This window comes from Onychostoma macrolepis, chromosome 15 (assembly GCF_012432095.1).
Source record: "Onychostoma macrolepis isolate SWU-2019 chromosome 15, ASM1243209v1, whole genome shotgun sequence".
Taxonomy (NCBI): Eukaryota; Metazoa; Chordata; class Actinopteri; order Cypriniformes; family Cyprinidae; genus Onychostoma; species Onychostoma macrolepis.
In genome coordinates, this window is record NC_081169.1 from 15,926,755 (window position 1) to 15,942,212 (window position 15,458).

The following is a 15,458-nucleotide window of genomic DNA, read 5'->3' on the forward strand; positions in this document are numbered from 1 at the left end:
GTATTTTATTCCTCTTCAGTCACAAAATATCCCCTAATTCTTTCAGCACATCTTTATACAATAAATGAAAAACAAGAACATAATATCCTCTCTGATATTTTAGGGTTTCAATCAAGACCATTAATTCTACACTCTTTTCTCTTTGCTTAACTCGTCTTCTCTTCTTCACATTAACTCTCAACACACAAGCAAAATCAATAATTGTTGTAATAATGATATAGTTTATTTATTATCCCCAATACCCTCAACCAAGGTCTTGAGTAAAGCTTATTTAAAAATAAAAATAAAATGTGTGACACCTAGTGGTGTCTCACTGTCTAAGGCAGTTTTTGTATAATAGATTGAAAAAAAGTCAAAACCACATAACTGCATCTATACTGCTTGATTTATTTGGGACTGGAAAATACAGTTCGTAAAACCAAACAACTCTGCTTAAAACCTCCAAATTTACAAAATATGCAGTTTTATGTAAATGTAGATGTCTTATTTCAAAGTAATGGCAAACAATGTCAATGCTATCAAATTATTCAGAGTACACCCCTGACTCTGAAATGGCCATAAATCTACAGAATTCTGTAATTTCAGTACATTCTAAGAATCCTGCATATACTCGCATTGATTCAATATGGAATGAGTTAAACTATAGCTAAACCAACCAACCAACCAAAAAAAAAAAAAAAACCTGTTTCAGAATACCACAACAAAAGAATACTGGCTAAGTTTGATCATGTTTCATCATACAATTGCAGGTACAAGAGGAAGTCCAGAAAATACATTTAGTCAAATAAATAAAGCAAGGACTTGTATGAATTTAAGTGGAGTGAATGAAAAGGCTCAGGTAGTGCTTACAAACTCCATACAAATGGCATCTTCATCAGACTAGAGCTAATACATAAAGACATTTGCAGAGGTGATATATTGAATTTTCAGGCACAAATGTTAGATTTAATTTAAAGAGTTCAATGACGACATTTAACAAATGCATAAAATATATTAGTAACAAATATCTGAGATGGAATGAAAAACATTCTACTAATCAAACCCTATATCTATGGGGGGGGAAAAAACAGCTGACTCAATCATACAAAAACATTTTGTAGTGGTTCACAGGTTATGCTGTACATCTTCACATGAGCATATAACTAGAGTCAGTGAAGGTAAAATATAGATGATACTTCAAGCAGCTTCAGAAAATGTACACCCCAGAATAATTCAAGTTTCAAATAAGCATGTGTTTAGATACAACACACACCGTCTTAAAAGGCATGATTGCGTGTTCATGGCTTAATATGAGAGCAAAAATCATTTCTACCTATTAGCTCTCTGTAATGCGGATGTAGTTCATGTTTGCCAGTGTCTCTGTTATACTTCTGTGAATAGTGGAGTCATTATTTTGGCATTATTGTTATGCATCATACTGCAAGTCTGTTTTAAGTAGTAACTGCATATTGACCTTCATTAAACTTCTGTAAATACAAAGAAACATTTTCTGTGAAAAATTCACCAATATCTTAATAACACACAAAATATAAGGCCATCGGATGACATAATAACACATGTTGACACTGAATTGTATAAAAATACTTCAGGAAGGGGGTGGTTGGTCTTCAGCTACAGATAAGGACTGTTATATACCTATCGTGCATCATTCAGCTGTCTGGCTACAGTCAGTATCTCTTTGGCCCCTTTGCTGAGCAGCAGATTTCCGAGGTCCACTCCTAACTTCACTGCAGCGTCCTGGGCTGCTTCTGACACCTTTAAAGCAGTGATGCCCACACGCTGGACCTTCTCGTCAACTTTTTCCTGCTCCTCAACCTGGTTATAATAAGGTTACAGATGCTCAAATCAGTGTAAAATTCAAAGAAGGATTCAGAATATTGGAATTTTTGTATCTATATTGTTATGGATTAACAACCTGATTGTCAGAGCTGATGCTTGTCTGCATGGTCTCCTTCAGACTGTCTGAACCATCGAGACTGTACACCGCTCCAGTCAGGTAAAGCTGTAAAACGATCTCACAGTTATTCAGGTCTGTCTTTCAGTCTTTCTACACTGTAAAAAGTGATAAGTTGACATAACTTAAAAAAATTGAGGAAGCCCGTTGCCTTAAAATTTTTAAGTAAATGATAATTAAAAAAAATAAGTTAATTGAACTGTCAAGTACACTTAACTTTAAAAAAAAAAAATTATTATGTACTTAATCATTTTAAGGCAACGCGTTTCCTCAATTTTTTTAAGTTAAGTCAACTTATCACTTTTTACAGTGTAGTTGAGTAGATAGTAAAACAGCATCAAGCTCTTCACTACCTGTGAATTCTTAACTTCAGTGTAAACAGCAACTGGAACACTGCATCCCCCTTCCTATTAAAAAATAGTTCAGCATTTAGTTATAAATAAAATAGTTTTCAATTTAATGACAATGTAATTTGTTTTGTAATTAAAGTAAATTGTAATTTACTGTCACTGTACCTTAAAAAATGTATTTAAAAAGTTTTAAAATTATTAGTAAATATTTACACTACCATTTAAAAGTTTGGGTTTGGTAAGAATTTTGTATTTATTTATTTTTTTTAAATAAAATTTCATTTAATTTAAGTCCTGAAAAAAAAAAACATCACAGATTAAGCAGCACAACTATTTTCGCCATTGTGATTCTCCATTAAAATGTTTCTTGTAGGGCGGCAAAACGATTAATCGTGATTATTAATCACATTCAAAATAAAAGTTTATGTTTACATACTATATGTGTGTGTACTGTGTATATTTATTATATATACAGTATATAAACACACACACACACACACATATGCATATATTTTAAGAAATATTTATATATTTATACTTGCATATAATTTATATTATATATAAATATATTATAACATTTATATTATATATAAATATAAATCTAACACATTTTTCCTTAATATATACACATGATATACATAATAAATATACACAGTACACAAACATATAGTATGTAAACTAACTTTTATTCTGAATGCAATTAATCGCAATTGATCATTTTGCAGCCCTAGTTTCTTGAGCACCATATCAGTATTTTAGATCAATTTCTGAAGGATCATGTGACACTGAAGACTGGAATAATGATGCTGAAAATTCAGGTTTGCCATCACAGGAATAAATTACATTTTAAAATATGATAAAATAAAAAACATTTATTTTAAATTGCAATAATATCTCACAATATGTTTTAACAAATGCAGCCTTGGTTAGCATAAGAGAACTTCTTTCAAAAACATTACAAATCTTACCGACCCCAAACTATTGAAAGACGTCATTGATTGAAAAATAGGTGTGAGGAGTATTATAGTGCGGCAGGATGCCTACCAGGTGTTTGAGGAAGGCTCTCTCTGAGATGCACCTCAGCACGGTGTCTGAGTCATTTAATACTGACACCATTTCCAGGATGTCCTGGTCTCGAGCCCTCACTTCGACTGCCAGAGCGCCCTTTAACAAGACAGTAAGAGCAGCATGTAAGGTTCAGTGTGAAGGAACAAATGCACTTACTGCTGTGCAGGAGATCAGGACAAAAGCAACACTGAATGTTACCCACCTGTCCAACTGCATACATGCAGTCATCATGCCCAAGGATCTGAAGCAATATGATAACAACCGAGGTCAACATGCATTATAGAATTGCTTATCAATTAAATGATGCAATAATCTTTATTGTATTTGCATTTTAGTTTCATCAAAGTAGGATAGAGGCACCTGGCTGATGCGATTCTCCCAGCCCATTCTCCGAAGACCAGCTGCGGCTAAAATGATGGCTGAAAAGTCATCTTTTTCATCAAGTTTCTTTAGACGAGTGTTGAGATTACCTCTCTGTTAACACAACTGTTAAGGTATAACCTCACACAAAACATCAACTGCTTGTTAATACGCTGAAATTATAATTTACTTGTTATCTGCATCTACATACAATAACAGGAATAGTTTTTAAAAATGCTGCACTGCACTGAAAGATACAATGTCTTTAAACTCTAGATGAGGAAATCTCTTCTTTAGCTGTGCGGCCCGGCGAAGAGAACTGGTACCTATAACACTTCAAATATAAAATATAATTTATTATTCAAGAAAACACATATCCTGCAAATATTTACATATCTAAAATATATCACTACGATTTAAAAAAAAACATTAAAATTTCAATGAAGTCTTTCATGCTTAGCAAGACTGCTTTTATTAGAACCAAAAACAGTAACCATAGTAATATTGTGAAATATTATTACAATTTCAAATAACTGTTTTCTATAAAAAAATATTTTAAAATGTAATTTATTCCTGTGATGCAAAGCTGAATTTTCAGCAGCCGTTACTCCAGTATTCAGTCACATGATCCTTCAGAAATCATTCTGATATGCTAATTTGCTGTTTAAAAATCATTCTTTATAAATATCAGTGTGGATTTTTTGATAAACAGAAAGCTCAAAAGAACAGCATTTATTTGAAATAGAAATCTTTTGTAACATTATTAATGTTAATTATCACATTTGATCAATTTATTAATGCATCTTTGCTGAATGAAACTATCAATTTCTTAAAACTTCTAACTTTTAAATGCTAGTGTACTTTAACATATATTTAAAAATATAGTTCTGTGTACTGGCCACCGCTTTTACCTCTTGTTGGCTAGAGAGTCTAGACATTTGCCTTTATGTTTGGGGTGCAAGACAACAGCATCATGGGGGTTTTCTCGCCTTTGAAGAGAAGGAAATGTTAATCACAATGCTGCCCATAGATTAAAAAGGATTTGCAATGAGCAATACCCTATATCAGTTTTTCCATACAATTTAATAATTATTTATGAATATTTAGGTTGACGTTTGTCTGTAACATGACATGTCAGCTACTTTTAAGATAAAAGACTCTTCAGATATGGAGGGATATATAAGCACTTCAGAACACAGAGTGTATTGTGATTCCCTTACTTCAGCACAGATCCTATAGTGAAGCCCACAGGAAGAACAGTTGGCAAGTCTTTCAAAGAGTGCACGACCAGGTCCACCCTATAGAGACACAAATTTTACAACAGCATTATTCATACTGAAACATAAGCACCAGTGTAGCAGTACAAACCCCTGAAACATCAAATTCACCAAAGGACCAGTGAACAAATCTGTATACATGAGTTGATATAAGTATACATGAATGATATAAAGAAGTAATGAAGGATAGACTCACTCATTTTTTTCCAAAGCATTTTCCAGTTCCTTTGTGAAGAGACTCTTTTCTCCAATCTTTAACACAAATACATATAGTAACATTTACAAAACTAATTAATTATAACATCAGTATCACTTTATTGAATAATCAATTATTCTACTTTAATTTGGACTTACTTTGGATAAAGCTGTGTCAAGTATTTTATCTCCTGTTGTTGACATAGCCACTGAAACAAAATAGAAAGATTGAAATCAATTTAAGGTGAGTGAATATTAACTATATCATCCATGCTAAACTCAATTACAAATAACCAACAATGATCTCTTACCTATTTCAAAAATAACATCAGGGTGTAACTCCTTGAGTTTCTCTACAACACTGTCAGTCTGAATTCGAGCCAGCTGAAAAAGGGAAAAAAGTAACAAAAAGGTTCAACAATATTTCATTTCCCACAAAATATGAAGGTCTTTTAAAGCTAATCTTCTTGTCTAGGGCTGTAACTGGTTTCTTTACTTAAACTAAGCACTATTGTACCCACCCTAACAAAGACAGAAATCTTATCAAAGCCATCACCACAACTGGCCCACCCAATCAAACTTACAAACCTACATTTGTCTATGCAACACTTGTACTACTAAGTGATGATGAGGCAAAATATACACACATTATTTATAATATGGAAAGTAAAAGTAAAAACTTATTTTCGAAAACTTGAGAATATAATTAAGACACATTGGTACTTTAAACACATGGATTATTCCAATGATAAGCAGTCATAAAAACTGAAACGTGTACATTTAAATATCTCCAATTTATCAGGTGATGAAAATGGGTAGATATTTTAGCAATATTTTATTTAGATTATCTAATTTGCATGTAAACTACAGTTTAAAAGTTTGGGATCAGTAATAATTTTTTTAAGAAATAAACACTTTAATTCAGCAAGGATCTTTTAAATTGATCAAAAGTATCAATAAAGACATTTATAATACAAAAGATTTCAATTTCAAATAAATGCTGTTTTTAAAAAATTTTATTAGTCAAAGAATACTGAAATAAATGTGATAAAATTTCCAGAAAAACATTAAGCAGCATAACTGTTTTCAACATTGATAATAAGAAGAAATATTTGAGTATCAGCATATTAGAACGATTTCTGAAAGATCACGTGACAATGAAGACTTTAGTAATGACAGCTGCAATTTCAGCTTTGCCAACGTAATTTTAAATATATAACAAATACTTTTTTTTTTTTTTTTTTACAGAGCATTTGAAATGAATATGTATGGGTTGTGATTTAGAAAAAAAATAGACCATATACAATAATTGTACGTAAGATAGTTTACCTGGCTTTTTCTGGTGCCAACACGGATCACCCTGCTGACTTTGCCATCAGCATCCTGTAAAAGAAAGATTTTAAGCAAAAATCAGTACCAACACAAATACCACAGACTAACATGTTAATTTGGATTATGTTCTGACCCTAATGTATTTATAAGGTCCATCTGCCATTGTAGTGAAATTAGCTGGAGTCTTCAGAGGAAGAGAAAGCAATGTATAGAGAATATGAAGCAGGACAGACTGATGAAGGAGGCACTACGCCCCAGTGTCCTGGCTTCAGTAGATAAGACAATAATGCCTATTCACTGTGTCCGTTACACACAAGGGAGGAGTAAAGAGCACCATTCATATAGAGAGATTTAGTATTCGAGAATATTAACGTTACACTAAAACTTTTTGGGTAAAGGTGGTTCAGAAGTAACTTCTCATTAACCACTAGACCTAAACCAAAATAACAATTATGCCATAATCGCATAACTAACGGAGCTACACTGTATGGTTTACGAGCGATGTAAAATAAAAACGGTTAAATTAGAGTTAAATTTGGTTTTGATTAACTTACTCTCTCAAAATGACTTCTCCCATTTTGAGTAACGTTAGCGAATGAATGACAACATAGGCTTACCTGTAGGTTTGTCTTTTCCGACATTTTGCAAGATGATCCAAGTTATTTAGTGCTGATCTCGTTGAAGTTAAAGTAATTTCTCATTCATGATTGTAAATGAGAAAATACTGAACTGGGACAAATGTCATTTACGACGGTTACCGGTTGAGTGTGACTTCCGCAAAGTGCGGCATTTTGAATTTCAAAATAAAAGTCACAATGCGCAGAACACAAGATACAGGGGGCGAGGTTGGCTCCAGATCCAACTCCTCCCACCTTACATATACCGAAACCTACCCGTCTCCACCCCCTGATCCCTAAACCCAGCCATGTCCACCCCTAAACCTACCATCTCCACCCCCTAGATGTGGATCCAGCCCCGCCCCCTGGATCTTTGTTCTGCAGTGAGGGGCTACTGGTCACAGCGACAGTCGCAGAATAGACTTTTATTTTGAAGACTTAGTTATTGCAGGAACGGAAGTTAACTGTAAACGTGGTGTCGTTTGTGTTCTTACTTCATTCACTCACTTTAAATATCAGAAATTACAGTTACTGAATGAGCACAATGGCGGAGTATGACTTATTTCACAAACAGACTATGTCGATAATGACGCTTTTAATAGAAACAGTCCTAGACGAGATTCAGAAAGTTTTTGAATGTGAGTGTAGTGACAGAGATCCGATATTGGACATGAATGAGAAACAACGCAGACTGGTACGTTTATTTTCATTCTGCAGATATTTTTTATGCTATGTAATTATCAGCAAGGGATTGGTGTCAGTTGTGCTCTATCAGACAGCCTTTTCCTGAAGTTTTTCCTCAGTTTAAATTAAGTTTTAAATGAAATGTTCAGCTTCATCCTGCTAGTTAAAAAACTAAACATTTATGCAAAACTGAACATTTATGTGATGAATCTCATAAATTAACTAGATGAATTAATAAGTAGTTATTATCTGTTGCAGGTAAACCTCACAGCTGTGATGGAGACCTTTACCAAGGTGGCTGTTCAAAAAATATGCAACGTCTTCAGTTATTGCTTTGCGCTTAAGCCAACTCAGTTACAGGGTTTTAAAAGCTACCATGAAGATGTAATAAATGTAAAAGAGTTGGTGAAGGAGCATGAGAAGAAACCAGAAAGAAAAAACTATCACGCTGTCAGAGATGTGCCTGGTGAGACATCCTGCATATATTTTATTGTCATATGTAAGATCATTCAATCCACTGTAATCTTAACTGTAGTAATTTCATTCTCCTTTCAGATTCTGCAACTGTAGCTCCATCAGTGTCTCTGCTCAGTGCGTTACCTGAAGAAACTGTTCAACCACAAGATTCGGTGAAAGGTCAGGAGGTGAGTTCATTATTGAAATGATTTAACTCTGTGTTGTTTGCTAAAATGCTTGCATGTTCATACTGATTTTATTTATTCTCTCAGTGTGCAAAGGAGGGTCAAGTTTCTGAATTTTGTCCTGAATCGTCAAGTAGTGGACAAGAGAACCCAGTGCAAGCATTTTTTATAGGTATTTGCTGCACAGCTTTGATATCTGTGTGTACTATCTAAATAAATAATTTATAAATTGATTAAAAATCAATTTATTTGTTCATTAATCAATTCATTTAAACTGTACTTCAATATTAACTGTATCTAATATGCTGATTTGCTCCTCAAGAAACATATCTTATTATTATCAATGTTGAAAACACTTGTGCTGCTTAATACTTTTGAGGAAAGCGTCATTCTTTTTTTTCAGGGTTCTTTGATGAATAAAAAATTCAAATGAACCGCATTTATATGAAATATAAATATTTTGTAATAGTTAGTGACTTTTGATCAATTTATTGTGTCCTTGTTAAATTAAAGTATTAAATTCCTTAAAAAAAATAAAAATCTGTTTTCTAAATTATTATTAGGCTTTTTAAACTAGCTAGACATACTTTTAGCTTTCAGTAATTGGAACCCTGTTAATGTTTTGCAGTTGAATACAGTACTGTCGCCTCTGTTGAGGACCAGCAAGGTGAAGTAAACGCACAAGCGGAGCAAATAAGTGCAAAATCTGAAAAAACCAAGAAGACAAAACCATATGACTGTAAAGAGTGCGGAAAGAAATATTTCTATAGACACTCACTAGATCAGCACAAATGTGGACATTTAAAAGGGCCTCACAGTTGTGAGCAGTGCGGGAAGGAGTTTAAATACTTAAAAGGATTGAGAAAACACCTGCTGAATCACACGGAGAAGAAAGGGATCTGTAAAACATGCGGGAAAGCCTTTGCGAATCTTAAGATGCACGAACGTGTCCACCTGGAAGTAAAGCCCTTTCTGTGTTCCACATGTGGACACAGCTTCACCGTGAAGGGAAGTTTACTGGCACACCAGAGGATCCATACAGGTGAAAAACCGTACAGTTGTGAGATCTGCGGGAAGCACTTTACGCACTCAAGCAACCTCGCCTGCCATCTGCTCACTCATTCCAATGACAGACCGTGGAAATGCAGCCTCTGTGACAAGACTTTCAAAACTGAAAAGAAAATGAATATGCACCAGCTCGTGCATACAGGAGAGAAACCCCATGTATGTAACAAATGTGGGCAGAGGTTTGGCCACATTACAAATCTCAGAAGGCATCTCCTCGTGCACAGCGGTGTGAAACGCCACGTCTGTGAAATCTGTTCCAAGCAGTTTTTTCAGAGCAAGTCTCTGAAGAGGCATATGGGAATACATGGTGCTCTGAAGTCATTTATGTGTGAAATATGTGGGAAGAGCTTTGTTTTTAACTATGCCCTACAGAAGCACTTACTCACACATAGTGATAAAGCCAATCTGAATGGCAAATCTAAAGATGGGAAGTCTTTCCCGTGTGATGAATGCGGAAAGTGCTACAGCTCGACCGCAATGCTCAGAATACATCAGAGACTTCATATGGAAAAGGATCCGTACATGTGTAAAGTCTGTGGCAAAAGCTATAGCAGCTTGTATTCGCTGAAGGAACATGAGAAGCTTCATTCGGGGGTGACACCGTTCAAGTGTGACATCTGTGATAAGACCTTTACTCAGAAAGTTGGTTTGAAAATGCACGAGGTTGTTCACACCAAAGCTAAACCGTACAGATGCTCTGTTTGCGGAAGCCAGTTCGGCCTTCCCCACAGTCTGAGACTGCATATGCGCATTCACTCCGGTGAAAAGCCACACAAGTGCGAAACGTGCGGAATGTGCTTTCGCTTATCTGGAAACTTAAGGCGACACGAACGGATACACACTGGCGAGAGGCCGTTCAGCTGTGAGGTGTGTGGGAAAAAGTTTGTGCAACTCAGCCATGTGAAGGCACATATGCAAATCCACACTGGCGTCAAACCCTTCACGTGCCAGAAGTGCGGGAAGAAATATGCATACCGTAGAAATTACAATGATCACAAATGTGTACCTGTGTGAAAAAGATGCTGCCTTAAAGCATGCTGGGAACTAAATTGCTGTGCCATATTCTTTGTTATATTTGCAGTTTTTTTCAGGCAGATGTCATGAAGGTTCTGTTGTCAAAAATATTTACAATAGCACAGTGTTTACGTTTGGTTTGAAAAGCTGAATAAGTATTAATCGAATTATCATTCATTCAATTAATAATTGAGCCTGGGCCAAATTGTTTTTAAGCCAATTATTAATATGCAAAATCAATAGTTATACAGTGGGAATTCCTCAGTACAGTGTACTCTGTGTTCAAGAATAAACAGTTTGCTGTGAGTGCTGTGATTTTTCTTTTATTGGTATTTTATTTATATTTTATGTGTAATTTTGGTAGAAAAAAAACTAATTGTTTTCACTGTTCCTGTGGATAAGAGTAAAGAGCAGATAAACTGTTAAACAGTTAAATGCTCAAATGGTCAAAAAAATGTCAAAAGTTTGCAGTTTGATAGAAATTAGTAAAAAGTCTATACAAAAAAAATAAATGACTTTTATTTTGAAAACGTTGCCTCGGAAGTGTAGACTCACTAAATGACCATGTGACGGACGGTCGAGTCTATTTACCTAAAAACAGTCGGAGTTTCTCAACATTTGCAATTCAATGCAAATTTTGCATAACACAAAAGCAATAAACAAGCTTATTTGACAAATTTGCCAGAAAGGGCTCTGATTATTATAAATAATAAGATATAGTATTATCTATAATAAGTTTTTGTTTTTAGTTTGTTTATCTGTTTCTACAGGGAACATTTTTATTCAAATTTAATAAAAAAATTATTCATGGTCAATGGCGCATATTCGCATACTTTTATTTTGAAATGGTTATGCACTAAAGAGGAAGTGTTAAGCGCAGAGTGCAACTTTTCCAGGGAGTTTGCATACCTGACCTATAATTACAATATAATGACTTGGCTTCATATTGAGAATTTGTTATTCACGATCTATTAGGACTATTAAGATAATTTGATTGCATGTATTCAAACTGGTTTTACGTTATTTTTAGGCGTTGGGCTGCCAATGCAGAACGTTTTTCTTCTAAATCTTGCTAAAATATTATTTTGAAATAATATTCGAGCACAGTTTGTCATTTTTGCACTGCTCGTAGCTGTGGTCACTATGTCCAGGTATGAGCTTTTTCAGAGTCAAACTGCTCTGTTGATCTTGTTAATGCCGGACACGCCAAAGCAGGACACACCAAAGACATGCAGCTCTGTTGAACCTCATCTCAACATGAAACAAAACGACACTCGGACTCAGGTAAGAGTTTGTGTTATTAAAATTGTTTGTAACTTGAATGGTTGCAGGTGGCTAGCTTGTATCCTGCCTCCTCTGTCATTTTAAAAACAAGATAGATAGATTTTTTTTTATTATTATTAAACCAATGACAACAATATGCTTATATTCCTTGATAGCAAATTGGTAGTGTACAGTATGAAGTGCTGGTATGATATGCATTTGAAGAGTTCAGATGCAAAAGCCTCTGAGTGCCGTCTGAAATTTTCTTCTAAAATGAGCAATTTTATCAGGCTCTTATATTTATGTTCAGTTGTTTCATTTGAATTGCATAGAAAAGGACCTATACTTTGCCAATAGAGTAAAAATGACTGAACCTAAACATAGGAACCTGATAAAAATCCTCAATTTAGATGAAAATTTCAGACGGCACTTAGAGTCTTTTATATCTGAACTTCATTTGAAATTTTAGTACTATTTGTTTACACGTAAAACATTTCCATGTGATGTGAATTACAGGCTGCACAGGAGAGTCATGCAAACAGATGTCCTTCAGTGGAGGACAGAGCAGAAGACGACATTCAGACTGTAGTCATCGGTGATGGTAAGGTAAAGTTGTCATAACTCACATTATTTATGTTATTAATTTATAAATAAGTATATTTATAATATCCCCCCTCAACCCCCCGCTTTTTTTACTTTTTATTTTAGCTTTTATGTCACATATATGCTAGTTTTTCCCTACAAGTTCACCTAATTCATGCATTTAGAATTCTTAAAACAGTCTTAAAATTTTAAATTTACTTTTACTTTAAAAATTTACTTAAATTTAAGGCTATTTGATATTTAAAATAAAAAAATAGGAAAGAAGCCCTTTGATATATTCTAGTTTCAATTGGAAATATATAGTAACAAAAGGCATTTCATGTGATCTTTGTAGCACTTCTGTCATGAGGAATCATTAATAGTTTATATGTTCAACACTAATTTGTATTATTGTGGTGTTTTTCACCAGCTGATGACAAAGCTTATTCTGAAGTGGTGCAGACGTCAACCGAGCGACCTGAAAAGCCACAAGAGGACGAGTCTTTTGAATGTGAGCAGTGTGGAAAGGCCTTTGCAAAGATGTTTTCTCTTCTTCGACACAAACGTGTGCATTCGGTTGTAAAGCAGCACTGTTGTGAAAAATGTGGGAAGAAATTCTCACAATTAAGAGCGCTAGAGACTCATTTCCGCAAACATACGCAGAAGTTTGAGAAGAAGAAATCACCCTGCGCTACTTGTGGAAAGAGTTTCAAAGATCTCACAGCACACGAACGGGTCCATGCGGAAGTCAGGCCGTTTACCTGTGATATATGTGGACAGGGATTCACAGTCAAAGGCAGCTTATATATGCACCAAAGAGTGCACACGGGCGAAAAACCGTACACATGTGACACCTGTGGAAAAAGTTTCTCTCTAATAGGCACCCTAAACTGCCACAAAAAGTTTCATTCAGATGACAGGCCGATAAAATGCAGCCACTGCAATAAGAGCTTCAAGTGCAAGAGTCATTTGAGACGTCATCTTCCTGTGCACACCGGTGAGAGACGATATACGTGTAAAATCTGTGGTAAAACATTTGCGCATCATGAAGCGATGACACGCCACATCCTCATTCACACCGGCGAAAAGCCGTACATCTGTGAAGTGTGCGGTAAAAGATTTCGCCAGAGAAGCAATTTAAAAGTCCATATGCGGGTGCACCAAGAGACACAACTTAAGTGTGAAATGTGTGGGAAAACATTCCAACATGATTTTTTGCTACAGAACCATATTTTATCACACAATCATCCTGGAAATTCAAAAGAAGACCTATTTTTGAACTCCAAAACTCAACTGCAGCTGCATTCAGACAGCAGCAAACCTTTTACATGCAAATTATGCGAGAAGAGCTACAGCAACGTATATAATCTTCGCATACACGAGAAGCTTCACACAGGCGAGACCCCATTTAAGTGTGAGATCTGCGGTAAGGCCTTCGCTCTCAGAAAGTCCTTTAAAACACATATGTCCTGCCATTCAGGAGATAGACCTTATAAATGCATAGCATGCTCGAAAGCGTTCAAGTGGTCTGGCTCTCTGAAAATGCACATGAAGACTCATACTGATGAAAAAACTCACAAATGTGAGACATGTGGAAAGAGTTTTCGCTTGTATGGAAATTTGAAGCGACACAAGCATGTCCATGCTAGGGAGAAGCCATTCGGCTGTAAGGTCTGTGGGGAAGGGTTTCCAGAACTCAACCATCTCAAAACACATATGCAAATACATACCGGAGTGAAACCCTACACGTGCCAGAAGTGCGGGAAGAATTATGTATATCTTAGACATTACAATGATCACAAATGCAAACCTGTATGAAAAAGATGTCGTCATCGTAGTAACTCATAACAACTGCAGAAATTTTTCATGTTGTAATATTTCCAAACAAGACAAATGTATGGGTAACATTGTGAAGACATTTAAATAAAACAATAGGCTGAACAAGCTGCTGTTGTTTTTAATGTTGCATAATATGGACTTGATATATAATGTTGATATATATATACAGGTGCTGGTCATATAATTAGAATATCATCAAAAAGTTGATTTATTTCACTAATTCCATTCAAAAACTGAAACTTGTATATTATATTCATTCATTACACACAGACTGATATATTTCAAATGTTTATTTCTTTTAATTTTGATGATTAAAGCTTACAGCTCATGAAAGTCAAAAATCAGTATCTCAAAATATTAGAATATTACTTAAGACCAATACAAAGAAAGGATTTTTAGAAATCTTGGCCAACTGAAAAGTATGAAAATGAAAAATATGAGCATGTACAGCACTCAATACTTAGTTGGGGCTCCTTTTGCCTGAATTACTGCAGCAATGCGGCGTGGCATGGAGTCGATCAGTCTGTGGCACTGCTCAGGTGTTATGAGAGCCCAGGTTGCTCTGATAGTGGCCTTCAGCTCATCTGCATTGTTGGGTCTGGTGTCTCTCATCTTCCTCTTGACAATACCCCATAGATTCTCTATGGGGTTCAGGTCAAGCGAGTTTGCTGGCCAATCAAGCACAGTAACACTATGGTCATTGAACCAGCTTTTGGTACCTTTGGCAGTGTGGGCAGGTGCCAAGTCCTGCTGGAAAATGAAATCAGCATCTCCATAAAGCTTGTCAACAGAAGGAAGCATGAAGTGCTCTAAAATTTCCTGGTAGATGGCTGCGTTGACTGTGGACTTCAGAAAACACAGTGGACCAACACCAGCAGATGACATGGCAGCCCAAATCATCACTGACTGTGGAAACTTCACACTGGACTTCAAGCAACATGGATTCTGTGCCTCTCCACTCTTCCTTCAGACTCTGGGACCTTGATTTCCAAATGAAATGTAAAATTTACTTTCATCTGAAAAGAGGACTTTGGACCACTGAGCAACAGTCCAGTTCTTTTCTCCACAGCCCAGGTAAGATGCTTCTGGCGTTGTCTCTGGTTCAGAAGTGGCTTGGTAGCCCTTTTCCTGAAGGCGTCTGAGTGTGGTGACTCTTGATGCACTGACTCCAGCTTCAGTTCTCTCCTTGTGAAGCTCTCACAAGTGTTTGAATC

At 35.5% G+C, this 15,458-nt stretch overlaps 3 protein-coding genes across 4 annotated transcripts; 2 read left to right on the forward strand and 1 right to left on the reverse strand.

Annotated features, from left to right (window-relative positions):
- Positions 1 to 325: 325 nt before the first annotated feature.
- hmbsb (hydroxymethylbilane synthase, b) lies at positions 326 to 7,311 on the reverse strand. Of its 2 annotated transcripts, none has more exons than XM_058744592.1 (14): positions 6,670 to 6,756; positions 6,534 to 6,587; positions 5,516 to 5,588; positions 5,364 to 5,413; positions 5,206 to 5,261; positions 4,953 to 5,030; positions 4,644 to 4,721; positions 3,991 to 4,066; positions 3,733 to 3,846; positions 3,575 to 3,613; positions 3,349 to 3,468; positions 2,308 to 2,361; positions 1,916 to 2,002; positions 326 to 1,815 (listed from the first exon to the last, which is right to left on the reverse strand). In XM_058744592.1, the coding sequence occupies exons 1-14, from the start codon at positions 6,697 to 6,699 to the stop codon at positions 1,636 to 1,638; spliced, it is 1,089 nt and encodes a 362-aa protein (XP_058600575.1). In that variant the 5' UTR covers positions 6,700 to 6,756; the 3' UTR covers positions 326 to 1,635. The 2 variants fall into 2 exon arrangements, with proteins under 2 accessions (XP_058600575.1, XP_058600576.1); XM_058744593.1 differs by lacking the exon at positions 6,670 to 6,756 and adding an exon at positions 7,154 to 7,311 and having other exon boundaries at positions 328 to 1,815.
- A 276-nt stretch (positions 7,312 to 7,587) lies between these two features.
- On the forward strand, positions 7,588 to 10,885 carry si:dkey-182i3.9 (zinc finger protein 883). The gene is made up of 5 exons (XM_058745562.1): positions 7,588 to 7,847; positions 8,096 to 8,303; positions 8,393 to 8,481; positions 8,566 to 8,650; positions 9,107 to 10,885. Exons 1-5 carry the CDS (start codon positions 7,689 to 7,691, stop codon positions 10,558 to 10,560), a joined length of 1,995 nt encoding a protein of 664 aa, XP_058601545.1. The 5' UTR covers positions 7,588 to 7,688; the 3' UTR covers positions 10,561 to 10,885.
- Positions 10,886 to 11,388: 503 nt separating this feature from the next.
- On the forward strand, positions 11,389 to 14,340 carry LOC131520966 (gastrula zinc finger protein XlCGF57.1-like). Its single transcript, XM_058745564.1, has 3 exons — positions 11,389 to 11,844; positions 12,340 to 12,424; positions 12,836 to 14,340. Exons 1-3 carry the CDS (start codon positions 11,704 to 11,706, stop codon positions 14,221 to 14,223), a joined length of 1,614 nt encoding a protein of 537 aa, XP_058601547.1. The 5' UTR covers positions 11,389 to 11,703; the 3' UTR covers positions 14,224 to 14,340.
- The last annotated feature ends 1,118 nt before the right edge of the window (positions 14,341 to 15,458 follow it).

Bases quoted from the DNA above. Each gene is read 5' to 3' on its own strand.
- hmbsb (XM_058744592.1), bottom strand. From the start codon at position 6,699: ATGGCAGATGGACCTTATAAATACATTAGG. The intron at 5,414-5,515 runs GTAAGAGATCAT...ATTTTGTTTCAG, and splicing joins TGATGTTATTTTTGAAATAG to TGGCTATGTCAACAACAGGA. The intron at 4,067-4,643 runs GTAAAAGCGGTG...TTATATTTGAAG, and splicing joins GACTCTCTAGCCAACAAGAG to TGTTATAGGTACCAGTTCTC.
- si:dkey-182i3.9 (XM_058745562.1), top strand. From the start codon at position 7,689: ATGAGCACAATGGCGGAGTATGACTTATTTCACAAACAGACTATGTCG. The intron at 8,482-8,565 runs GTGAGTTCATTA...TTATTCTCTCAG, and splicing joins ATTCGGTGAAAGGTCAGGAG to TGTGCAAAGGAGGGTCAAGT. The intron at 8,651-9,106 runs GTATTTGCTGCA...AATGTTTTGCAG, and splicing joins AGTGCAAGCATTTTTTATAG to TTGAATACAGTACTGTCGCC.
- LOC131520966 (XM_058745564.1), top strand. From the start codon at position 11,704: ATGTCCAGGTATGAGCTTTTTCAGAGTCAAACTGCTCTGTTGATCTTG. The intron at 11,845-12,339 runs GTAAGAGTTTGT...TGTGAATTACAG, and splicing joins AAAACGACACTCGGACTCAG to GCTGCACAGGAGAGTCATGC. The intron at 12,425-12,835 runs GTAAGGTAAAGT...GTTTTTCACCAG, and splicing joins GACTGTAGTCATCGGTGATG to CTGATGACAAAGCTTATTCT.